At 34.5% G+C, this 26,034-nt stretch overlaps 3 protein-coding genes across 3 annotated transcripts in view; all 3 read left to right on the forward strand.

Moving 5' to 3' along the window:
• The window catches only part of LOC128985915 (symplekin-like), a 47,664-nt gene extending 43,803 nt beyond the window's left edge, over window positions 1-3,861 (forward strand). Inside the window, exons 17-22 of the mRNA XM_054405899.1 lie at window positions 635-795; window positions 1,135-1,255; window positions 1,617-1,804; window positions 2,204-2,380; window positions 2,933-3,019; window positions 3,738-3,861. Coding sequence (XP_054261874.1) covers window positions 635-795; window positions 1,135-1,255; window positions 1,617-1,804; window positions 2,204-2,380; window positions 2,933-3,019; window positions 3,738-3,818 — 815 coding nt within the window. The 3' untranslated portion in view covers window positions 3,819-3,861. The remainder of the gene's footprint in view (window positions 1-634; window positions 796-1,134; window positions 1,256-1,616; window positions 1,805-2,203; window positions 2,381-2,932; window positions 3,020-3,737) is intronic.
• A 183-nt stretch (window positions 3,862-4,044) lies between these two features.
• LOC128988124 (uncharacterized) lies at window positions 4,045-6,082 on the forward strand. Its single transcript, XM_054409341.1, has 3 exons — window positions 4,045-4,210; window positions 4,706-4,954; window positions 5,677-6,082. Exons 1-3 carry the CDS (start codon window positions 4,119-4,121, stop codon window positions 6,026-6,028), a joined length of 693 nt encoding a protein of 230 aa, XP_054265316.1. The 5' UTR covers window positions 4,045-4,118; the 3' UTR covers window positions 6,029-6,082.
• A 12,875-nt stretch (window positions 6,083-18,957) lies between these two features.
• Window positions 18,958-26,034, forward strand: part of LOC128986492 (junctional adhesion molecule 2A-like) — a 56,699-nt gene continuing 49,622 nt past the window's right edge. The window contains exon 1 of the mRNA XM_054406894.1: window positions 18,958-19,105. Coding sequence (XP_054262869.1) covers window positions 19,069-19,105 — 37 coding nt within the window. The 5' untranslated portion in view covers window positions 18,958-19,068. The remainder of the gene's footprint in view (window positions 19,106-26,034) is intronic.

Consider the following 26,034-nt stretch of genomic DNA (forward strand, 5'->3'; position numbering starts at 1 on the left):
GCGGCGATAACAACCCACAGCCCCCCGCAAGTTTGTTGTGATAGGGCCAGGGATCCATGGGGCAAACATATATTTAAAAACAGATTTTTACTCTGTTGATTTTACAAAGTAAACAGTGTCAAAACTTACAACAAAATTCAAAACTGAAAGATGGTAGCAGTGATCATATGATGTGTGAGGTTCACTGTCAATAACCAACTTGTAGATAGATCAGTACTGAACTAATGTTGACTGGTGGAAAGCGGGTTGAAAGGCGACCAGTGGCAACCGGCCAATGGTGAAACAGTGTTGGCAATGTGAGTAGGGTGGTGAGTGAGTAGGGGAAGAGAAGGCAACCACATAAACCTTGACAGGGTTATGTGGTACACAGAATTAATCCTTTTTCAGTGTTCCAATACCAGTTTTATCAAATTTCCCATATTTTTACACTAATGATCTATTAAACTCTTGTTCTATTGCTGTACATAAATATTAAAAAAATTAGAATATTCAAAAATTACTTTTGACACCCACATCATTCCAACACTGATTATATAGTCGTTTGGTGGACCGAAGGAATAATTTGAATTTAAAGAAGTGTAAAATGAAGTTCAAACTAAGCATGTTCCAGTGTGATTTAATGTTTGGTTTGCAGGTCCCCCCAGTGTAGAGTTGGTGGCTCGAGTGAGGGAGTTGTATCAGTCCAGAGTGTCAGACGTGAGGTTCCTCATCCCGGTGTTGAACGGACTTCCGAAACAAGAGATCATCGCAGCTCTTCCAAAGTTGATCAAACTGAATCCCATCGTGGTCAAAGAAGTAAGTAAAACTTGTCCTTGAAAATAACTTTGACATTCTCAGTATTTTTATTGTCTGCAGACAAGACTTGTGTAATCCTGGAAAATGTTAAGTCCTTCTTACATTTCTCTAGTTTTTTTGGGTTCTCAGGGGTTTTTGTGATTGTAATATCTCTTTAACTCAGACCAACTTAACCTAGACCAATCAAAAGACTTTTTTCCTTAATGATGCCTGGATATAACATCCAAACTTTTTAAGTTAACCAATATTCAAAGTCAAAGAATGTTATTTTTAAAACATGAACAAAAGTTTATTTTTTACTATAAAAGGCTGCTCATGCTAACATAACTGTTTTTCTAGGTGTTTAACAGACTCGTTGGATCTCATTCTGAACATTCGTCTCCCATCAGCCCTACAGACTTACTGGTGGCACTGCATGTCATTGACCCGATCAAGTGTGAACTCAAGACTGTCATCAAAGGTCAGTCAGGTGTTTTATAGCCTAAGTGTTGCAAACACTAAGATTAAGATCAAAAGGGTGCTGGGTTTGAAAAATTCTTGGTTATTGGAAACAGGGTAAAAATCCAATCTAAGGTGTGATATAGTTCATTATTCTTAAATATGCATAATTTACATTACCATATAATTTTAATACATAAATTCAAATTGTAACTATTGAAGCTGAATGTTTTAGTTCCTTAAATTGGTTGCTCGCAGGGTTTTAATAATACCTACTGTATGGTCCGGTACAACTTGAAACATTCATTTATTGTTTTACCAAGAAATCCGAAGTGCCGGTTGTCAGGTACTGATTGTGTGAGTTTTATGTGTTTGTTGCGCAGCTACATCACTGTGTTTTGCTGAGAAACAGGCGTACACACAGGAGATCCTGGCCATTGTCATACAACAGCTGATGGAGATCACTCCGTTGCCCACACTGTTGATGAGGACGGTCATACAGGCCTTGTCTCTCTATCCGAGACTCATCGGCTTCGTCATGAATGTCCTTCAGAGACTGATACTTAAACAGGTCAGTCTCATGGTGTACGTTGTTGTAATATAGTTTATTATATATAGTAAAATTGTAATGATTCAAACTTCAACCAATCAGCTGTTCAGGCCAATTTAATTGTTGAGTGGTGCAATTAATGTTTGGTACAATGTTTCGTTGCATCATTGTCAGTGGCAATGAGAGGTTATAAACGAAAACATAACCTCTCATAGAAGTTATGAGTAGTGATTTTTAGTAATTTAAAACACTGTTGTAGGTAAAGTAGTGTACGCAACTCGCATAGTGTTAACGACACTCGTCTAGTAGTTTTTAAGGCACTGTCGTTAACACTATCTTTATGCAATCATTGCGTAAACTGCTATTTTGAATATACAAGATATTTGCAAACGTATATGTAACATAACTGTTGGCCAACAGGTATGGAAACAGAGGAAGGTATGGGAAGGATTCATCAAGTGTTGCCAACGCACAAAGCCACAGAGTTTCCAGGTGCTGCTTCAGTTGCCACCGGCGCAGTTGGCAGACGTGCTGGAGTCTTCACCTGACTTGCGCCAGCCGCTGCGGGAACATGTGTTGAGCTTCACGGACACTCAGGTGTGTATTACCCAACATTGTACAACTTACTAAAATAATCATTTAACTAAGACGGTGATGTACTTTGTGTACGTATGTAAGTGAATACAGGATAAGTGTAGAATGTGGTGAGGTGATCTGTGTAGCTTTGTTACGGACTAAGCTTTTACAAGAGTATAAATTTCCCAATTCATTCAAGATTTCTTGGGTATTTCTCGTTCTATAACCAAAAGAGTTTTCGTCCAATTTGCCAATCATACATGCAAAACCACTCACAAAGCTAGTACCACTGGCCACTCCTATAGCCAACCATGCAGTTTATTCCCACCAGATCATCTGAGAATTATTTTGGTTGTAATGTTTCTGATTAAATATCGGCATTTAGCAATCATCATAACAAACATTTTGTGTTTAAACCTGAGATTTGTGGTCATTGCCTTGTGTCGACACACTCAAACGCTTGGAAGTAAATAGTCTTTCTGATCGCCAAGGGTCAGATACACCTACACTCATGTAACTGTTGGTGACTTGTAATTCTACTCTGTGATTGACCTGAAGTGTATAATGTTCCAGAGAGCCTACATCCCTCAACCAGTGATGGACATTCTGATGGGAGGGATGCCAGCTCAGTTTGAGCAGTTCAACATCAAGCAAGAGCCTGTGAGTTTTGTTCAGATTTTTTACAACAGTATGATTTTTTTAGTTTAGCCCGTTCCTGTCGTGTTATGACAGTAGAACGTATTGAGTAGGCCTATTTCAAGGTTTTGATGACATTTGGTGACCGCTTTTAAGTTTGTAGCTCAGCAAATTCACTATAATGTTTATAGTATACTAGTCAAACAGTCAACAGAATTGTCACTGATTGGACATTACTTCTGTCAAGTAAAAATAAAAATAGAGGTACAAATTTGTTATTGAACTCCTACCACAATGTTCAAACAGTTTATTAGTGTAAAATAAACTGTGCCATGTAGTGTAAAATTAGAATGCAAAGCAAGGTTGATCAATGATTATTTTATGCTGAATGCTGTAACGGAAAAATCAGATATATATGAATTCATTGGGATGATCAAATAAGATTTTTATCAAGATTGACTTCTTATCAAGGTTTGCAATAACATGTAATTAAGGGTTTGAAATCAATGGTATTGGAAAATTACTCTTGTTATCGAGGGACTTCTTATTATGCAAGGGATTGCATAGGAATTTGAAGAGGAGAAGCTTTATTTTGAGAAAGAAGTTTTACATACTTGTGAAACTGAAATTGCTAAATTCATAATGAATTAAATTAAATATTTCAATTCTAAACTTTTAGAAAGTCACTGTCACTCAATAAATGAAATTTAACGTTTATTTATCATGAATTGTTTCATTTCAGAGCTCTCCCCCGGACTTGACCATAGATATTAAAGAAGAACCTCCAGAAGAGGTCGAACCAGCACCTCCTGGGATGGACTAGAGTCAAGATAGATCAATGTTGTTTGAGAAAATAAATATTTTATACAAAATGTTTGTATATTTTTGTTGTAGACATTAATAGAAAAAATGAATAGTATATTTCCTAACAGGATAAGGATAAATTTACAGTTTTCTTAAAGCGTATTGGATTTAAGAAGTTTTTGATAGCAAGAAATATTTCAGTAATGCCAACTTTATAAAACCATAGTTACTTGCTGAAAGTTCAAAATTTATTTCTTTATTCATTACCCTCTGATTGTAAATTATTCCAAATATTTGTGTGGCTATCATTATTTAAAGGATGGATTCAAATTTCTTTGGACCTCCTCCAAAGTCTCCATTTTATCAAGGAATATGTAGGCCTACTGAGACTCCATATCCCAACCCTTTTTTGTAAGTGTTTTCTTCAATGTTTTATGAATACCTTAATTTTACCATTGACTATTCTTATCATCTTTTTTTATTATGCATGACCTTTACAACTATGTATAACTTGATAGGAGTTCACATTTGAAAATTTTGACTCACCCCAAACTACCCCTTTGGGGGACAAATTTACATTTACCAAAAAGGGTGGGGGATGGGACTTTTGAGACACATAGACAGCATATTTATCCCAAGGAGAGAAAAAACAACAGGTTCTACTATCTGTGCCACATTATTTGATAAGATACTGTGGAGATATCTAGATATTAGGAAACATGAATAGATAGATACACAATATTTTGATCCTCCAGGGGGCTTCTTCAGAAGAAAAATGGCAGTTAAAAAACGAAATTGAATATAAAATTAAATGCTTTGAACTTTTTTGTCCATTTCTTCTTTATCCCTACTGTGTCATAAAACTAAATAAGTCTCAAAGCTTATAAACGTCTTATGTCTCTATAGTTCAGTCCCAGCAGTCAATTGGAATCCACAGCCCCCCTTTTGGTTCTCAGGGGACCCTCACAGTCCCCTGTTTGGCTATCCAGTAGGGGACCCAGATGACTATAGGTTTGGAACTCTCTCTCAACCATTGTCTGAAAAGACGTTGCTGGAGGAAATGGAAATTGAAAGACCAGAACGATACCTGCCTGGTGAAATATACAGGAATGAAACACCTAAAAGACCAGTTGAAGACTTATCCAAGACAGCTAAGTATGTTAAAGTCAATCAGTTGGCATTGGAAAGTGGATAAAAACTATTCTTGAAGCTGTGTTATGAATAAAAAATTTTAATTTTAAGAAACTATTAGCTTACTCAAAACTAAGTTCCTCAAGACTGTTGCCAATTTAGTTTGACATCTACCGTGACACCTAGAAATTATTTTGTAGCTATTTCATATCATCTAGGGCTGACCAGTACTGTGACAGGAATTCTGGATGTGTTTGTTTATATGTTTACTGATCCATGAGTGGCAGGATGAAAATTTAAACGTGAGAAATGTTAATTTAAGTTGAACAGAAAAGCCTTCTAATTCTGCAATAATACTCTTTCTATTATCATTATTTATCAACCAAAAATAATTCTCAGTTGTTGGTTTTCTAACAGTTTATTTTTAAGAAGATAGTATTGGAATGTAACTTACTACTTAAATTACTTGTACTTTTTACATAACAAAAAATAGTGCATCAGAAAGTGTATAATCTACCCTTAATAAGAGAACATAAAATAATATAATAAGCAATTTCCTTAAGTAGCTGCTTATATCATTTTCAATATTTATCAAATCTCGACGATTATTGTCATGATGAAATTTAGTTTACCTTACCAACCCAGGGTTTACCATTGTAACAGTAAAATGTTATAATACTAGCAATAGTTTCCCATGTCAAAGAGAATTGTAAATTTTAAATAATTGCCTACTTAACTCCTTGCAGCTGCCCCAAAATTTGGACCCCTAAAGATCCCCTCTTTCACACAGAGTTCAAACCCAGTAGAGAAATGATGAATCCTCCTCTGCTGCTAGACGGAGTGCTACGGAGGAAAGCAGAAACACTCGAATCTTTTAGGATCCCTGAAAAACCTGTAATTGAACAGTCTTGTGAAGGGGTGGAAGACGCTGAGACTAAAGCGATAAAAAAACCAAACTATTCTGACATCCTACGACATGCAGACACAAGAACAGCTGATTTCAAATGTGAGCCTGAAGATAAAGTTGAGTTTTACGATGCTTGTAAAATACCAAACACTCAATGTAAAGCGCCTCCTTCAGTGATACAGAATGAGTGAGCTACCCATGAGATACAATTGAACTAAGAAAATCTCCAAAAATCAATATTTAAATCGAATAAACTAAATTTGTAGGTGTGTATGTAATAGCAATTTTTTTATATATATACACAGAATGTTTGTGTCATTAAGATAGATTTTATTTTTAAGAAACACAAGTTCTTCATAAAGTTCTTTTAGGTACAAATAGTGTACTCATGTTATAGATTACCATGACATTGTTTGACATATCAAGATGTTGAAGAGCATGATAGATTGACCAATCTCACCCCAATTGATAAAGGGAGGGAGGGTTTTAGGACTTGAGTCATGAAGACGTTTTGTTGGCTCTTTCCCCCAGATTAAGTTTTAGGAATACAGTCATATTGCATTACCACTTCTGTCCAACAAAATTGTCGTCATATTTTGTTGGGTGTGGTTCACAAACTTAAAAATTAGGGCCGAAAATAGGTTTTGCCGGCTCGAGATAGTTTTTAAGTCCGAGACGAAGTCGAGAACTTAAAACGATAGAGAGATCCAAAACCATTTTGGTCCGTGGTACGAACGCTATTTTTCACCACACTATTACACCCTAATACCACTATTCACCACAAATAGAATGTACCCTAACAGTCAACACAACTATGTGAAGAAATAATTTGAGGAATCAGCAAAAATAATAATAAATAGTTGCTAGGCAACGGTGATATTGACTGTGTATTTAATATGCATTCATGTTTTATGAAAGTAAGCGGACAATTGATTTTGTGGCCCTAGGGATGTAAAAACCTGCTCGGTCCCCAAATGATGATGACAGCCATCGATATATAATACTCTATACATTATTATACATAGGGAGTTATACAAAGATAATGACAGCTGGCATGGCCAGCAAAACGTAACTTTCAGCCACCAATTAACGTATGTAAAACAGCTAAAAACATCATAGTGTGGTGAACAAGTTATTACGACATAGCTAAATCTATAGGCAAGCACGTTTCTATAAAACCTTTTTTCTTAGCTCGTGTGCATCGCAGGGAAAATCTAGATACATACTGTTGGAAAGAGATTTTCCTGGATATGTGCAGAATCCCTTTATAAATTAAAATAGGCTCAAAAATAAGCACAAAAATGAATTTTAAATTTAAACAAATTAACATGGGCCTTATGAGTTGCCATGCTGGTAAAAAATAACAGCAAAATGTAAACAGAAAATAAAAACAAATGGGAAGAAATCCCAATCACGTGTCTTATTTACAGTTTGGGGCGAAATAGAAAAGAAGTATGTACATCACACAAAATATTTCATCGAGTTTTTATCACTGGACGACCTCTAGACAGATCATAAATAAGAAAGTATACGGTAAAACACTCATCTTGAAACTTAAAAAATCACACACTTACTTAGGTAAAAGTTACGACTTTCGGCTTTTCAAATAGTTTTTCTACATATATTTCCTGTGGATTTTCAGTCGTGATAGGCCAAGAGAGGTAGTCAATGTACAAGCTATTATAACTTTCTGCGAGTATCAGTACTATCTACTATCAGTGGCTAGAGAGAGAGGAGTTAAAAAAAATGATTGTATGTTCTGACAAATTTAACATTGCTCTTATGGGACTAAAATCCAATATGGCTACCACTGATGAAGACTTTAGCACACTGAAACTATACAGTCAAGAAGAAATGACATTCTAAGCAAAATCTTGGACAAAAAGTCTTGTGTCTCCGATGGGATTTGATCTGTAATACCTCTTGCACTTCAGCCGAGAACTCTATCCACAAACACCGGTAGCTGCTCATTACCAGCCAGCTCAGAAAGAAGCAGACGAATTTGATTACGCCAGTCGCGAGAAACAATGACGTCATCATCTTCATCCCGAGAGGCTCATCTCCTTCAGCCGCGTTCGATGTCCGGAAGCCTATACAGTAGTTGAAAGTTGAATAAAATTAACTTGAAACCAGCTTTGATATAAAAGTTTTGTAATCCAAGTTTAAAACAGTGTAATTACAAGTAGGCCAATTTTAAAAATGTTTTTCAAACAAGTTTTAACTCCCTATAGTCAATGCTTTAATAGAATACCGCAGTTAAGTATTGATGCATCTCTATAACTAGCCAATTTCAATTTTAAGAGTTTAAGATTTGTTTTAATAAAATTTTTTAGTCTAATCTAGTAATGTATGTTCTTATTATAGAGGTGACATATTTTTGATATAAAAAATCGTTCTATTTACTATTTTCTGTGATCCTAGTGAAAATAAGGAAAATGTATTAAAATAAATAACATAATAACCACAAATCTTTAATTAGGCCTATAATACTAATTACTAAATGTTTTGCAAAAACTAGAGTGCGGTTCTCGTTTGATTTTTGTTTAACAATCTGTGATATGGTGAGGATTACTTTATTTTAATCGATGTTTTAACATCGATTTTTGCAGTACGATATATATCGAGCATCGATGTTTTTACCCAAAAAGATTTTTACAGTACGATATATATCGAGCATCGATGTTTTTACCCAAAAACATCGATTGTTGCTCTTAATAGGTTATCAGCGGTTGTTTATGTAGTTTTATTGCCAAACCTGAACCAGAAACGCATTGTTTGAGCTATAATATTTTTTATTTTGAACAAAATTTTACATTAACGGTATAATTTAACTGACTAGATAAAGTAAAATAGTCTGAACAAAGGCAAATGAGATGGACACGGCAGACGACAGCTCGCTACAAATCACTCCCTGCTGGCCTGCGTGCTGCAGAAAAGTATAATAATTATTTTTACCGATTTATTTGACTTATTTTGCAATTTTACACCAACCTTAATATGTAATATGAGGTTCTTTTTATTTGATGTTAATTTAACATTTTGTTTTCAGTTAAAACGTTTGTTAGATCAATAAAACATATTACTTAATATGGATTTGTTTTTATTAAACATTCTTATACTTATCGGTGGTGTTTCAAAATTTTTACAAAATCCAAATGTTTAAATATCAATGTTAAATAAACTAAAAAAACAATAAATTATTGTTTTATAGTGTTCTTTTGTTGTTAGAATGTTATTTACTTGCGCTACTAGCATTTCCACTCTTCATTTACATGATTTTTCTCGTCGATGTTAAAACATCGATGTTTAGGACTCGATATTTATATTCCATCGATTTCTTTTGATCGATACATCGATGATTATAGAAATTTTTCCATCTCTAAATACCAACCACCTACCACGAGAGAACACAGAATAGAAAATACCACTACTACTAAAGGCCCCGCTCGCACATCTTACGTAGTATTGTTTTATAAGCCAATCATCGAACTTAGGTTAAAGTTACGACTTTCGGCTTTCCAAACAATTGTTTAATAAACCTGAAGATGTCACTAAGAAGCACGAAACAGCTGTAGTACCATAAGGGAGAGCCAAATGAGGTAGTCAATATACATGGTACTGAAAATCGCTGCGAGTGTCAGTTCTTACAGAGGTGTCTTAATCATTTATTAATGCTTTTAATCTAAAGAAATTTAGGTTAATTAATAGATAAATTTATAGACAACTTGTTTATTTATGTAACTACAGCAAAGTCTGTTTTTATTACTATTTATAAAATTCAATTTGTTAAAAAATATGACAATGGAGTAAGGAATCAACTTAAGAGACACCTAGCGGTGACTAGGCGAACTGTTGCGAACCTCGACGGTAGCACATCTAGCGGTGATTGGCCGAACTATCATCTCAGTGCTTTACCAACCTGCAATGCCATTATGATAGTTTGTTAACTATGTGATTGTTATGCCACGTGTGATAATAATAGTATATTTCGTACCTAGGGCCGAAAATGAGGTTTTGCCGGCTCGAGATAGTTTTTAAGTTCGAGACGAAGTCGAGAACTTAAATCGATCGAGAGCTGCAAAACCATTTCGGTCCGTGGTTCGAACGCTATTTTTCACCACACTATACCCTATTACCACTATTCACCACTATAATAATGCACACTGATAGTCAACACAACTACAACTTTAAGGTTATGTGAAGAAATAATTTGAGGAATCAGCAAAAATAAAAATAAATAGTAGTTAGGCAACGGTGACAATAACACAATTATGTTGCAATGCTATGGATTTTGATTGTGCATTTAAAATGCATTCATGTTTTAAGTAAGTAAGCGGACATCTGATTTTGCGGCCCCGGCCTGTAAAAACCTGCTCGGTCCCCAAATTACGATGACAGCTGGCATGGCCAGCAAAACGTAACTTTCAGCCACCAATTAACGTATGTAATACAGCCAAAAACATCATAGTGTGGTGAAATAATTATTTTCAGTTATTAAACCAAAATATCACTGTTAAATAAGTTTGTTGTTTTATAATTTAATTGAAATGTTTGTTTTATAGTTTAAGATTATCTCGGGAGCAGAACCTCTCTGCTCTTTGGACAAACTGTCAAATAAAAGTATTTACAGCTGACTTCAATTGATATATTTTTATATTTACATTCTTCCAAAATGTTAACATAGAAAACTTGGAAGCCCACGGGGCATAACCCAAGGGAAATATGAAAATAAAAATAATATAATATTGCATTGCCATCCATTTGTGAGCTATGTTTCAACGGAAGTTGGTTTGAAATCGATTGAAAATTTTGTACCGAACAGACAAAAGTGAGCTAATAAAACGTATCATTTTATTTTCATATTTCCCTTGGGCTTCGCCCCAGTGGCTTCCAAATTTTCAATGTTTACAATTAATATTGTCTTTTTAATAAAACATTTTCATTAGCTCGCTTTTTTGTCTGTTCGGTACACATTTTGCAATCGATTTTATAAACTAACTTCCTGATGTGCTATAGACTTGAAACTTGAGTCATAGGCCTAGCTAACAAATGGATGACAATGCAATATTATATCATTTAATTTCCATATTTCCCTTGGGCTACGCCCCATGGGCTTCCAAATTTTCAATATTAACATTTTGGAAGAATTAGTCGGGGGGCAAACTGTATTCCGTGGGATTTTTTGTGAAGGGAATGTGTGACTATGTGAAATCTCTTTATTATATGTCACATAATGGTGTAGTACCGGGTGTTTACCCTCAAATTGCGGGATTTGGTTTTTATCACGTCGTAAATCCAAGATGGCCGCCATGTGTGACACCTATTCATTAAATTAATAATAACTCTTTTCAGAGTAAAATAATCGGATTTTAGTTTACACCATTGAATTCAGCCCAAAAAATCAAACAATTTGGTGTTTTGAATCATTGCTCTATGACCATTGGTTACTGAGATATTGCACGTGGTAAACACAGAACATTGTCCCCATGTTATCCTTATGGGAAAAAAATAAAATTGTATATCTCGCTTATTTCTTAACATATCTTAATAAAAATTTGTATGTGCTTCATATAGTAGAGATCACCTTGAATATGGCCTAAAATCCCACATTTTGACATTTCCATGGCAGCAAGCCTGCATACTCACTTCGCATGTTATACTTATGGTCAACATTTTTGCATGCTTGTTCATGAACGTACTTTGAGAAATGATGATGTGTGGCTCCATTTTAATTATTTATTGAAGCATTTGCAATTCGTTGTGTAGGTCTGCTGCTACGGGGGTATTGTAGCTATAAACAAATCTCACAAATTATAGGTATAAAATAAAATAAAATAGACGATAGTTCTGGGTCATATGTAATTTCGTGTGATTTTGAATTAAGCAATTGTATGATTGGTGGTGATAGATAGGTAATGACATATAGAATCGTGTACTACCGGGTGTTTTGTATGAAAGTGTGGCCTAGCTGGTGTTTTTGGCCCGCCGTCTTGGATCCACCATATTGGATATTAATACAGTACAATGTTTATTGTTGTGACTCATCATTATAAACTAGGTGTTTACGCTAATTTCAATTCCGAAAACCGTTTGTAAATATCCTTTTTCGTTTCGAAGATATATTGAAATGAAACCCCCCCCCATACATTTCTTACGGACGTATCGTACTTTGATTATTTTTCAGATTATTTTTTTCATATATCCAGTTCTTATTATTGCTTGCAATTTGTTCTAGTGTTAAAGTATTCAGTGATGTAAGGGCTTTTATTTAAGCTATCGATCATTAAAATCGAACGAGTTAAAGTTGAGCTATGAACCACAAAACAATATTAAATTTATTTTTTTTCCAAATCAGTTTTTATTAAAAGATTTATACCTCGGGTTATTAATACGTCAAAAGGTTCATTCTGGACTCAAATTACTCAGTAAGTGTTAGGTTTACAATTTTATTAATCACTAAATGAAATCTGACTAATTGAAAATGAGTCATGGACCTAGGCCTATTTTAAAAATGTTTTCAAACAACTTTTAGCTTCCTTCAGTAGAAAACCGTAGTTAAGTTTTGATGCATCCCTATAGTTATTTGTGCAACTAGTGAGAAAAGTGAGCAATTGACTCACTCGAGAGAAATCCTTACTCACGAGCCGTAGGCGAGTGAGGTATGGTTTCTCGAGTGAGGCAATTGTACTTTGAACTCGAGTTGCACATTATACTTTTCCTACAGTTACCATAAAACAAATAAATTGGTGAAGAAACATAACCTATTTTTACACAGAAGTGAACGTTTAATATAACATTTAACGTGAAGTGACAAATACAACAGTACAACAGCTGACCAGCTGATTTACAGCCAGTGCTGCCAACGTATTTCGCGCGCATACGACGTTGCCTGCATGTTACGCGCTCACTATTTCGTGCCTTCACGTTGCAAATCTGGAGTGAGACAAAGTAATTAGAGTGAGACAATGTTAACATTGTCTCACTGATGAGCGAATTGGCCACTTTGCTTTCTCAAATCAGTGAGAGAACATGTACATTGTTAGATAACTGTAGGAAAAAACTATTTTTATTTTGAGTTTTAAAACAATTTTTGACTCTACACAACAAACAAGGAATCTAGTAATGTAATGTTCTTAAGAGATGACATAATTTTGACATTTAAAAAAGTTTTTTCTATTTACCTATTTTCTGTAGTAAAAATAAACAAAAAGTATTAAAATAAAAAAAAACATAAAAATCACAAATGTTAAATATATTAAACATTTTGCAAAAACTAGAGTGCGGTTCTAGTTTGATTTCTGTTAAACTATCTGTGATATGGTGAGGATTACTTTATTTTGTCGTCCATACTGATGAAGGCCCCACTCGCACATCTTACGTAGCTTTGTAATATAATTATAAGCCAATCATCGAACTTAGGTACAAGTTACGACTTTCGGCTTTTCAAACAATTATTTTGTACTTTGAATAAAATGAAATGAATGTTAGAAATGAGAGCCAAATGAGGTAGTCAATGTACCCTACATGGTACTGAAAATCGCTGCGGGTGTCAATTCTTACAGAGGTGTCTTAATCATTTATTACTGCTTTCAATCGAAAGAAATTTAGGTCCATTCATAGATAACTTTATAGATAACTTATTTACTTATGTAACTACAACCAAGTTTGTTTATTACTCTATATAAAATTCAATTTATTAAAAAATTTGACAATGGATTAAGGAATCAACTTAAGAGACACCTAGCGGTGACTAGACGAACTGTTGCGAACCTCGACGGTAGCACGTCTAGCGGCGATTGACCGAACTATCATCTCAGTGTTTACCAGGGGTCGCCGGAATTGTACCCCCCGGCGATCGTTGACGTCATTTTGACGTCACGCCTAGAGGGGGTACAATTCCACCCCGTACACTTTCATTTTAACGAAATCTAATCTATTTAATGTGGGCAAGTGATCAGTGAACCGGATAATTATATTAGATATATTAAAAAGAGCAGGAGATGTACGGCCCGGAATTGTACCCCCCTGGAATTGTACCCCCTGCCAACATCAAAATATTTACGTACGGGGTGGAATTGTACCCCCCTGGAATTGTACCCCCCATCAGAAAGCCAAATGTGTACGGGGTGGAATTGTACCCCCCTCTTGGACAGCTAGCTTGGCTTGTGTACGGGCTGGAATTGTACCCCCCACCCACCGGATAAACTTAATTGGTATTATGAAAATGAAGTAGTAGAGAATGCCTTCTACAGTGACATATGTGGATTTTCAAACCTGTACAGAATATAGTGATTGTAATAAGGAACTATAATTGTGAAGAGATTATCCAAAAATCTGGCTACGCCACTTTACTTCGCCTCGGGCTATATGCATATTTTATTTATTTATGCATATTTTAAATCACGTTTTCGGTAAATTACCACGTTGTAATGTTGAATCCGAGATCGCAAGAGATGATAACAAACAGCGTTGCCGTAATCGTGGGAGATGACGACAAATTTGCTGTGATCGTTTGGGATAACTGTGATGTTCTTGTGATCGCAGGATATACCCTGTCGCCTTCCTAGTGACTTAATAAAAGGCCAAGCAATATGGAATAAACGTTTACGAAATTAACGCTGAGCGTGATTCCCTCATGGACAAAGCGTCTAAATAATTTTATAACCCAAGCTGATTGATTTTTTTAAAACGATACACGCAGTGCAAATCCAAACAAACTTTATTTTCAAGAGGAGTCGCAAGCAGCGAATTTCGTTTTGGTTATATACGTTTGAAATAACCGTGAAAATAAGTTAATGTATTTCATTTTTGTTCATTCAAACATAATATGCATTATTGTTCATTCGGTAACAAATTATGAACAGTTATTACTGGCAAAGGTGGACAAAATACCTGTTGTAAAATTTAAAGGTATCTGGTACAAAGTATTTCACAGTTTGTCAAAGTTTTAACCTTTGTGAATTTAAGCTAACCCATGAACAGTTAGTACTTGGGAAGGTTAAGAAAATATTAATGAATAACGTACAAAGAAGTATGTTAGGCCTCTCGAACGTTACTCGGAATGGCCTTAATTTGCAGTTTCTTAGAATATCCTTTCTCATCAAGCAATTCACTAGGTGTCGGGTAACTTGGTTCAGTTCACTTTCGTTTGCTTCCCCTGTAATATCCAACATAAATATTGTTTTGATTTTAGTTGGTAATCATAATAGACAAGCTCCTCGGTTAAATGGGGGGGGGGGGGGTACAATTCCACCCCGTACACTGGTCAAATAAAAGTGAGTTCTAACTGAGGGGGTATAATTCCAGGGGGTACAATTCCGGTCCGTACAGTTTTTTAGATGCCAGTGGATTTAATCAAACCACTCGTGCATAACAATATCAAAGTTTTATGAGGGGGGTACAATTCCAGCCCGTACACGCCGTTTTGGTCAAGAAAATGAGACGTCATCGTGACGTCACAAACCTGCAGGGGGTACAATTCCAGGGGGGTACAATTCCCCCACCCCCTTACCAGCAATGCCTTTATGATAGTTTGTTAACTATGTGATTGTTATGCCACGTGTGATAATAATAATTATTTTCAGTTATCAAATCAAATCAAAACATACGTATGGCATCGTCATATATTTACATCACCTTAAATAAATGATAAATTCGTATCCATCAATAGAGATTTCAAATGCCCTTTGAATTTTTTATCATTTAAACATTTTACATTATGTGGCAGCAAATTAAATATTTTCTTACCTAATTCAAAACTAGATTTACAGTAATTGGTAGTCTGATACGTAATTACATTGGTGAAGTCTGATAAAATGGCTCTGTCTGGTAAAGTATGAATGCACTGAATTGTTGGCAGGAATATTATTAAGATTTTCTTCAATGTACAACCATAGAATAAATAAACACAATATTACTTCATATACTTTATATTACTTCATCTATGGTACAACAAAGAATCCAGTAAATATAATGAAGGTATAGTTAGCACACGAAGTTTTCTAAACAAATTAGTTTTTTTACAATGAGTTTTTCTTTTTACTTTAAAAAGATTCTTAAAGCTTTCTTCTGCAAAATCAATAATTTTTAACGCTGCTGTCACATCCCCACTCTACAATTAAATACGATAGGTGACTCTGAATGTGAGCAAAGTATATTGACATCAGAACATCAAAATCAACAATCAACCTGAGACGTCTAATCATGAAAATACCTCAACACACTTTTTTGCACACACTGGCAACATGATTATTCCATTTAATGTTATAATAGGTTGCAGAACTATACCTAGAAATTTAACCTCTTCAGGTGTGTAGTGAGCACAAGAACTTACGTTAAATTTGAGGATTTGAGTTTTCTTCTCGTTGAGACACAGAAAATTTGCAGCCGTCCAGTTCTCAACAGTCACGTTGATATTATTGAGAATTTGGTTAGCTAAATTATCATTTGAGAAACTTATCTGAACTGCAAGGTCATCAGCGTACATGTATGGCGATACACAAACATTACTTAAAGCTACTTGTAAATCATTAACATATATTATAAACATAGTTGGACCAAAAATTGAACCTTGCGGAATACCTGTGTCAACCTTTAAATACTGAGAGGAACTACAATAAAAAAAAAATACTCATTGATATCTGTCTGACAAGTATGACATTACTAACCTAACTGACAGGTTGTCAAAACCATACAACTCAAGTTTTCTTAACCAAAACATCATGGTTTATAGTATCAAAGGCCTTGGACATATTATAAAATATGTCATTATAAAGTATAATATATTAAATACTTATATATATTATACTTATAATATATATATTTATATAATATATTATAAGTATAACATATTATAAAGTATAATATAATATTGGTATCAAAATCAATTTCATAAGCATATATTCATAAAAACCACTAATGTAATGTTTAAAATTCATACTAAATGTTTTTTAGAAACTAGTGCGGTTCTCGTTTGGTTCCTTGTTTATCTCTATCTGGATCTCCTTCTCCTATCTGTGATGTGGTGAGGATTAATTACTTTTGTCGCCCCTACTCAAGGCCTCACCCGCAACTCCTTCCGTGGCATTGAATATATACCCTATATATACCAATGTTATATATAGGGTATATATTCAATGTTCCGTGGTCAGTTTGGTTTTGTAGCATTAATAAGTAATAAACCAATCACCGAACTCAGGTAAAAGTTACGACTCTCGGCTTTTCAAACAATTCTTGTATCTACATAAACATACAGGAAACGTATGGAATGGAATCTCGAGAGCCAAATGAGGTAGTCAATGTACAAGGTACTAAAAATCGCTGCGAGTGTCATTTCTTACAGAGGTCTCTTAATCATTGATCACTGCTTTTGTTCGAAAGAAATTTAGGTTAATTCGTAGATAACTTTATAGATAACTTGTTTATTTATGTAACTACAACTAAGTTTGTTTATTACTCTTTATAAAATTAAATTTAATAAAAAATATGATAATGGATTAAGGAATTAACTTAAGAGACACCTAGCGGTGACTAGACGAACTGTTGCGAACCTCGACGGTAGCACATCTAGCGGTGATTGACCGAACTATCATCTCAGTGCTTCACCAATCTGCAATGCTATTATGATAGTTTGTTAAATATGTGATTATTATGCCACTAAACACAACAATATTTGTATTCATTATTTATTTTTATTTTGTTTATTACTCAAATACTAAAAGAAATAGACAGAAGGTGGTATATTGGAAAGTTATTAATCTTTGACGCTTAAAATGATATGCTGTTTGACATACGTTGCCATTTATTTTTTTATTTACAAGGCTACTAACCACAGACAATATAATACTTTAATAACTAACATTTTAAACATAAAATTTTGGTGAAAAGAATAATCATTTTGAAAATTATTACATGCATCATTAAAAAACGGTGTTTGCCGGGATTACAAATTTTCAATCGGAACGGAAAAATGTTTAGCTGTTTTGTTATTATAATCGATAGTAAGTTTATAATTGTTTTTCTTAGTTTCTATAATCAACGGTAAGTGTGTAAATGTAAATGTCATTAACGATTTGCATTTGTTTATTGGCATACTTCTCTGTGGATACTGTAAGTAGATTGTTTAAATTTATTTCTGGTTCAATATTACACTGTTCACAGAAGTTTTAACAAAATGAAAATAAAATAATAACATAAATAACATTGCGGGTTCGCTCAAACTTGAGACACCCTGTAACATAAATTTAGATGCAGGACACAAGTTCGATTTTTTAGGCTTCGTCCAACAAGTCTTGGGGAAGCCTTCGGCGTAATCTTATATTTTCTGTCGTTTCGCCAAGATTGAATGCCAGTGCTCCAGGAACATTGTTTAAAGAATTTAGAAATTTGAAGGTAGATTTTTCAATGAAGGTCGAGACAGACTCTATTCCAAGCTCTTCGTGTATGTGTTTGTTTCTAACGAACCAAGGAGCATTCACAGCTATTCTAAGAATTTTATTTCTTATTACTTTAATTTTGAACAGTTATTTTTTGAAATAGCAAATGTCCAGATAGGTAATGAAACATACATGAGGTACCTAACATACATGTTAGGTACCTAACATGAGTAGACTGTAAGTAGACATGTCATTTACGTTTAACAGATCTACCATCGACTTTGGATACAGCAAGTATATATCCCATTGAAGTGAACCGGATGTAGCTGTAGCATTGTCTTAGGATACTGCAAGTTTTCCCATTGACTTGAACCAGATGTACTATTGACTTTAGGTACTACAATTAGACGTCCCATCAACTCTGGATGCTGCAAGTAGATATTCCACGTATATGAGCCCCCAGCCAATTGGGAACAAACTTTTCGTGGCTGGGGTGGTTACATTATTAGATTTATATACTTGCTCCGCTCGATATTGTATCAGTTACTGCATTACACCTAGTTAAAAATAATTAACAGTCTACATAATAGAAACTCTGCTCGATTTCAGTATTTTTCTTATATTCGTTGTTGCCGGGGCCCAAGACAAGTACTGTACACTACAGGGGGTGGTATATCTCCCGCGGTTTCGCGCCGCTCACGCTTTTGGCGGGTGTCGTCAGTTTAGAGCGGACTCCTGCACCACGATCACGTCCTATAACATTGCGTTTCCCTTTGTGCGATGTAGTTTGAAAACTATTTAATTATTTTAATTCCAGTCGAGTTTATATCGCGAGTCTGAAATAAATAATAGTTGAAATGAGGTTTCTTCTGCTTTTTGTCTTTGGGAGTTTCGGTGAGTGTTTTTAAAGTCGTAGTTTTTCTTTTTGACAAATTTTAAATTTAAGTAGTATTTTTTTATAAGCTATGACAATGATCTGATAGATATTGTTTTATTGATCTGATAGATATTGTTTTTGCTTTAAGCTTGAGTTTTTATTATATAGTCTTCAAACAGTAAAAGGTCGTAAATCAGATTTAAGAAGGGTAAACTGTTATTTAAACCAAACTTTATTCTTTTGTGGCATGGATAATATGTGCAATGTACCTACTGTAAGAATTCAGGTTCAACCATATTCAACTTGTAAATTATGTTACATATTTATTAAAAAAATTGTCTGTAAGTTTGTATGGGTTTTTGCAGTCGGTCTAGGAATCTGCTGTCAAATTGTCTATCGTCGAAAGTATATTTATTAAAATAAACTGACCTGGAATATCCATTCGAATTGTACGAGTAATTTAGTTCATTTATTCTAATTTCTTCAAACATTTTAGGTAATAAGCACACTATATTTGCAAATAAAGTTGATTTAGGTATGTCGTAACAACTTTAAAGTAGAAACCATTTAGTTGTAATACATCTTGCTTATGGGTACTTACTTGCGTCATTGTTTACTTCGAATAGTACATTTATGATTTATTTCTTGCTCACACTGTTAGAAGTACTCTATGTATACTATCAACTGCCTGCCATTTGAGGATAAAATCATATGTTATTAATTGTTATGATCTATTTACTTTCTTGTTTACTTTTTATCAGTTTTGTTCTCAACCATGTTAATAAACCATCAATTGTTTTTCATCTCTTTTATTTTGTAAAAACTAATCACTCATACTATCTATCATTAACACACACAGAATAATAATGCTTAGTGACTATCTTACTTGGTACACTGTAAAACCATGCAGAATATCACAAATCGATATCGTATTATGGTAGATTCAACATGATATTCTTGAAATAGTCTTATACTAAGAATGAATTTGTGTGCATGCGCTTTAATAAAAACAACAATGCATACTTTAGGACTAAGTTTTGACAACATTTTTTAACATATTGATTTTGAACAACTGAAAGAATAGACAAGTGTTGTGTACAAAATTAAAATTGAATTCTTAACAATAAGGGATTTTTTCCTTTTAAATACATGGACTGTGAGTAAAAACATCAACAAAAGAATGAGAATGAAGTCTATTCCTATACTTGTGTATGGTACCGGTATGTGTTTCAAAACGAGCCCAATTCAGCGAAAGGTTTGTTTCGGGCACGAATACACAAAATAAATCGTTTAAATTTTGCAAATTAGGCCTCTAATGCTTCCCAAGTTATGAGTTTAACATGTTTACATGGTTTAAAAAAATTGCAAAATTGTTCTTTAGAAATTTAAAAATGCAAATTCCGTAGAACAATTTACCAACAATTGGTTGTTCTGAAAAAGAACTATTTTCGGTTACAAAATGCAATTAAAATAAATAATCGTAGTATATGACAGTTACTCTTTTCGACCATTCTGGACCCTTTGATTCAGAATCAAAGTACTGTTGGGTACTACAGTATTTGAATCACATTCTAAAAGTGCGCGAGAAATATACATGACAAATATTTACAATTAAGAAAACAGGCAAACCGCTGAATAACAAAAGTTGTTTATATTTCAAATAACCTCGAATAAAGCCAAACAAGTGAAAATGTTGCACTGCCATATTGGTATTTGCGGGTTTAATTTTGCCAACAGAGCTGTGTCTTATGGCCCCTTGAGCTGTACATTGTAACACCTATTTACAACAACAATGTTGGCGAGCTGAAATCCACAATATAAAATAGAATAGAAATAATTAAATAATTAAAATAACAATAAACACATTAAAATAAATTAAAATAATGAATCCCCATATGCAACTAGTACAACAATAAACCAGACTATTTTTAAGAGGAATGAGTGATTTTTTCACCCCAGAGGGGTGGAAAAAATACTGAAATACTCACGAGTATAAAATGCAAAGTTATTCATTAGCAGTTCCATTACCTACTTTTTTGTTTTTATGCCATAACGTATTTATGCGAGGAGTAAAACTATTAACAATTTATGTCTTCTTGTAATTGTGTAGATATCAGACAATTAATACCGTAACCAATTAAGACCAAGGAGGGAGGTCATAGGGAAATGAGCCCAAACTATAATTTATATATTCTACTTCTATTCCATGGGGATAAATGTGGAACAAACTGTGAGATTAAATTTGACTATCACTCCAATATAATAGCTCAAATTTGTTTCATTCCAACAAAATACTGTAATTTCATTATATTTTCATCTCAGTTTCTGATGTTCTTTAACGTTCATTAGGGTATCAGCAAAATATCAGTGTTGTACAATACAGGGTGGTAAAAAAGTCCCAGGAAAGTTAAATATTTAAAAAAACAATGTAGACAGAGCTACAATACTTGGTATAAAGTTACAGGGCATAAAACTCTATTTTAACACATATTCAGTGATCCAATAACTCTTCAGGGGGACGGCCCACAAGGAGTCGGGAGAAAATCTTAAAAGGAAGCATAGGTCAATATGCACATCAAATTAAAGGTCTTTTTTAGTAGAATACAATGCCGCAAACCGCACTTCAAAAGGTTGATCCTGCGCAAAATGGCAGATGTTCAAAGATTTCTTGAATCCGCCATTTTGAATCTTTGAACGACTGCCATTTTTTACTCAGGCATTCTTTTGAGCTTGAATTTACTTGATGTACATATCGACATATGCTTACGTTAACAATTTTCTTCCGATTCCTAGGGCTGTGCCCCCGAGGAGTAAGCGTATAATGGCAATGTAAATTAAATGAATCTTTGAACAACTGTCATTTTGCGCAGGATCAACCTTTTGAAGTGCGGTTTGCGGCATTTTATTCTACTAAAAAAGAACTTTAATTTGATGTGCATATTGACCTATGCTTCCTTTTAAGATTTTCTTCCGACTCCTTGTGGGCCGTCCCCCTGAAGAGTTATTGGATCACTGAATATGTGTTAAAATAGAGTTTTATGCCCTGTAACTTTGTACCAAGTATTGTAGCTCTGTCTACATTATTTTTTAAAATATTTAACTGTCCTAAGACTTTTTTACCACCCTAGGGATTCCAAAGTATCGAAGAATCCAAATCATCTCCTTTTCATGTTTCCTTGTTTCATGCTTTTGATCACCTGAAAAATAGACTGCCTTCCGGAAAGCTAGGTGTTGTTAAAGCTACCTCTTCGACCAACAATTGAACAGTGTAAATAGTTAGAATTTGCCACAGTTGGCCCATATGAGTGGAATACCTACATGTATCCGAAAGGCAATGGTATATTCTACTATTGTAAAACTTCACAAATTGAAAATGTTTTCCGTTCTAGAGTCAATTGATCCGACCCTGATACTGATGTGAACCGTGTATCAATTAACCCCTCGTAATAAATTGCCCGTTACACCACATGTCAACATGGGGGGGGGGGGGTCTCCTCCCTAAAATGTACCCCTGGGATTGGGGAGTGACGGGCAATGTCCACTGCTGGTACTCGCTGATGGGAGGGGAGACGAGGGATTTCACAGACTTATTGGGTAGCTTGTAATGGGGATATGTGTGTAATGGATATACAAAACTGTTCGATCAGCTATTTCTGAAAGTTTTGCCTCGGAAACTGACCTTTCTAAACTATCTTTTAACATTTTTAGCTACTCACATGTCAAAAATTACTCTTTCAAGAGGTTGCTGGTCTCTTTTCCCTTGCATTTGCCGGTCAACATGGACCTCCTCAAAGACCTGAGCGTGAAACAAATGAAGCAGAGAAGGGGGCGATCTGATGTACAAAATGAAGTTTAACTGCAAGATGCAAACCACGGAACGTTGATACCTTGTATTCACATGTCGTCACAGTGCTGACTGAGCCACCAATTAGAATTATTCCTGCCAATATTCTGTATATGGACTACTACAAGGAAATGCATCTCTAAATTAAAACAGCCATAGTAATATAATTGAAGCACAATATAAAAATAAATATTTACATTGTAGCCTTTTGTAAGCATAGCCTAGTTAAAGCACAGTTTTCAGTTTCCAAACCAACCTTATGTATTATGTAGGTTATATGTAGGAATAAAAAAAAAAATAGAACACTGGTTAAAACTGTCTTACATAAGACTATTTTGGACCATAGAGGTCTACAGTTGAATGTTGTTTTTGACAAATTACCCATAAACCAATGTTTACTACCCATTATGGATATTTACGGTACAGTCTGGCAAATGCACGGTTAAAACGTCTACACTGGCTATATTTGTGGTACTTGGCCGTAAATTTGCATTTGTAACGTCGTGTGATTTTCCGTTACAGTTCTATAACATAAATCAGCTGATTCAAATGTGTGTCTAGATGTTAACCTGCTTGTGTTTAGATTGTTTACAACTTTTAACATTTCATCTTTGACTATTAATACAACAATTTCATACTTATATACTGTACTACAACTACTATCATAGATTAACCAACACAAGTAGACTTCTCATCCCATTGTAAATTGAAGCTCGTTTTTCATGTCTAGTTCATGTACGCCACACTGGGCGCTAGTGTCGACGAAATTTTTTTTTCTATTATTTTAGGGTTAATTTCTTGATTTGTGCTTTACTGTTTGGTTAAATAACTAGGGGACAATTTATTGTTTATGATTAGATCGTATTATTTGGTTAAACGAGGTTTTAAATGACTGTATTAACGGGAAACAAATTGTAAACAAAACACGACCTCTACATAAACCGTACAGAACTAACAATAAAATTGTCTTCAGCTGTTCCATTAGGATGAGAAATCTACTAAGGGAGTATGTTTTATCTATGCTACTATGCAACGAAAAACCAGCTATAGTTCGGCCGCTTAGAAAACGACCTGCGCGCTAATGCTAAACCAATGCTGGAGGAGGTCGCTTTCTAAGCGGCCGAACTATACATTTGCATTTCACTTGTAGGTTGTAAATAGTTATTATGAACTTTCTCATGATTCGTCCTCCAACGATTTCAGTCAAAAGTTTTAAGGTTCATTCTGCAAGCCCCGTGGTATGTTAATAACAATATCCTTCACAAGGACAGTGGAATTCCTACGGTTGAAGAGGAAATAACCAAATTTAGTGCAAAATATCTAAAGAAACTTGAAAATCACCCTAATCACCTGGCTCTAAACCTCTTGGACAACAGCACCAGTATATACAGGCTAAAAAGGATTCATGTTTTGGATCTAAGCACACGTTTTGTTTGAACAATTTAATTTTCCCTTGCTTATTTACATATTTATGTTTTCATTGAAATATTTTTAAGTTAGCTCTGTCAATGGACAGAGATTAACTAACGTTTTATTAAAATTTGTTATTGTATTTGCTAAATGTTCTAAAAATGAACAGATTGTAAATAAAATTGTGTTAAATAAAAAAAAAAAAAAAAAAATGATTCGTCCTCTTCTGACGTAGTGTCACATGTTTTAATACAGGGTTTTGTACAGTTGGGTGGAATATCTTTAAAGACTAACCTATTTGGCTGCAGTGCGATCATGTGTTCATACGTGTCAAATTTTGAGGTTAAATCAAAACAAACAAACTGGCATGTTGTCAACAATTATGGGCCGTGTTTTATTACTGACGTAAGTATGCTCATTTAAGAAACTCGATTATAATTTAGTATATTTCATTGTCCAATTTATTAGACAAATTCAGTATTTAGGATACTGCATTTTACAATTGCACAAACAATGATCATTTAAAATTGATTGATTGATTGATTGATAATTGATTGAGTAATAGTTACGTATATTTATTTTTTTGAACGTATCAGTTTCTAATCTTCCTAGGATGGCTTGGATTGAGGGAGGCCCTACGATTACAATTCCATCCCCTGATGTCTCAGAACGGATAAAGATACAACTGTAGACATTGACCACTCTGACTCATTCTATTAGCCCCCTCCCCCCCCCAGGCTGGTCACCCCGGCTACCTCTACTAGTTACCAGGACAAATTGACAACCGGGATAGGATTACTCGTGTTAGTAGACGGACTTATTGATTCTGGTTAAATGAGTTCTTGGCTAGATGTTCACGTTTAGGATCAGGTTAAAAATGTTCAAATACGTTATTGAGAAAACCTCCTGTGTACGAGATACCCCACCGCAACAAACCTGCAGACTAGGCAAATTTACGAGATACCCCGCCGCAGCAAACCTGCAGATAAAGCAAATTTCCTATTTGCAGTAGCAAATAAATCTAAAATTTGCCAGCAAACAAATTAGCGACATAAAAATAATACCGTCTTAAACAGTTTAAAAATGGCCCTTCTAAACAATTCTCAAGAATTTTGATTTTTCTTCTACAATACAATTATTTATCGAATACGTAAACTGGATACTGTGTCGAGTTTCTGTTTTATTTTAGTCTCCAACCAATCCTTTTATCCACTTTGTACCAATATTGATATTGCAGCAACAAGTACAAAGTGGAACGGTTAGTGCTACAGGTGTTCCTTGTGTTTAGAGATCGGACAATCCGATTTTCCTACTTCCATTCTTTTACAAAAGTAAAGAGTACATTACATTACCGCCATTAATATTGTAATATGAATGAATATGTTAACGGTATTTGGTCAACATAGTCTTAAGATTTGTACAAGTTAATATATTGTTATTATTGATGGCAACACAATAACCGTCATCACTGTCTCGTTTGTAAGGTTGCTAAACCCGTTTTTTACGTAAACTTAACACTGTTCGCATGATAATTGACTTTTAATGAAAGGATCAAATAGCATTCAGATTTAAATGAAAAGAAAAACTGCCATCAAGGTTGATCGTATGAACGTATGAACGTGTGAACGTATGGACGTGTGAACGTATGGACGTGTGAACATATGAACGAGTAAACGTATAAACGTATGAACG

The sequence above is a fragment of the Macrosteles quadrilineatus genome, unplaced genomic scaffold (genome assembly GCF_028750875.1).
Source record: "Macrosteles quadrilineatus isolate MER2022 unplaced genomic scaffold, UCM_ALF_1.0 Scaffold_2__2_contigs__length_208266976, whole genome shotgun sequence".
Classification (NCBI taxonomy): Eukaryota; Metazoa; Arthropoda; class Insecta; order Hemiptera; family Cicadellidae; genus Macrosteles; species Macrosteles quadrilineatus.

Excerpts from the sequence above, each read along its gene's own strand:
- LOC128988124 (XM_054409341.1), top strand. The coding sequence starts at position 4,119 with ATGGATTCAAATTTCTTTGGACCTCCTCCAAAGTCTCCATTTTATCAA. Across the intron at positions 4,211-4,705 it reads CCATATCCCAACCCTTTTTT|TTCAGTCCCAGCAGTCAATT; the intron begins GTAAGTGTTTTC and ends ATGTCTCTATAG. Across the intron at positions 4,955-5,676 it reads GACTTATCCAAGACAGCTAA|CTGCCCCAAAATTTGGACCC; the intron begins GTATGTTAAAGT and ends AACTCCTTGCAG.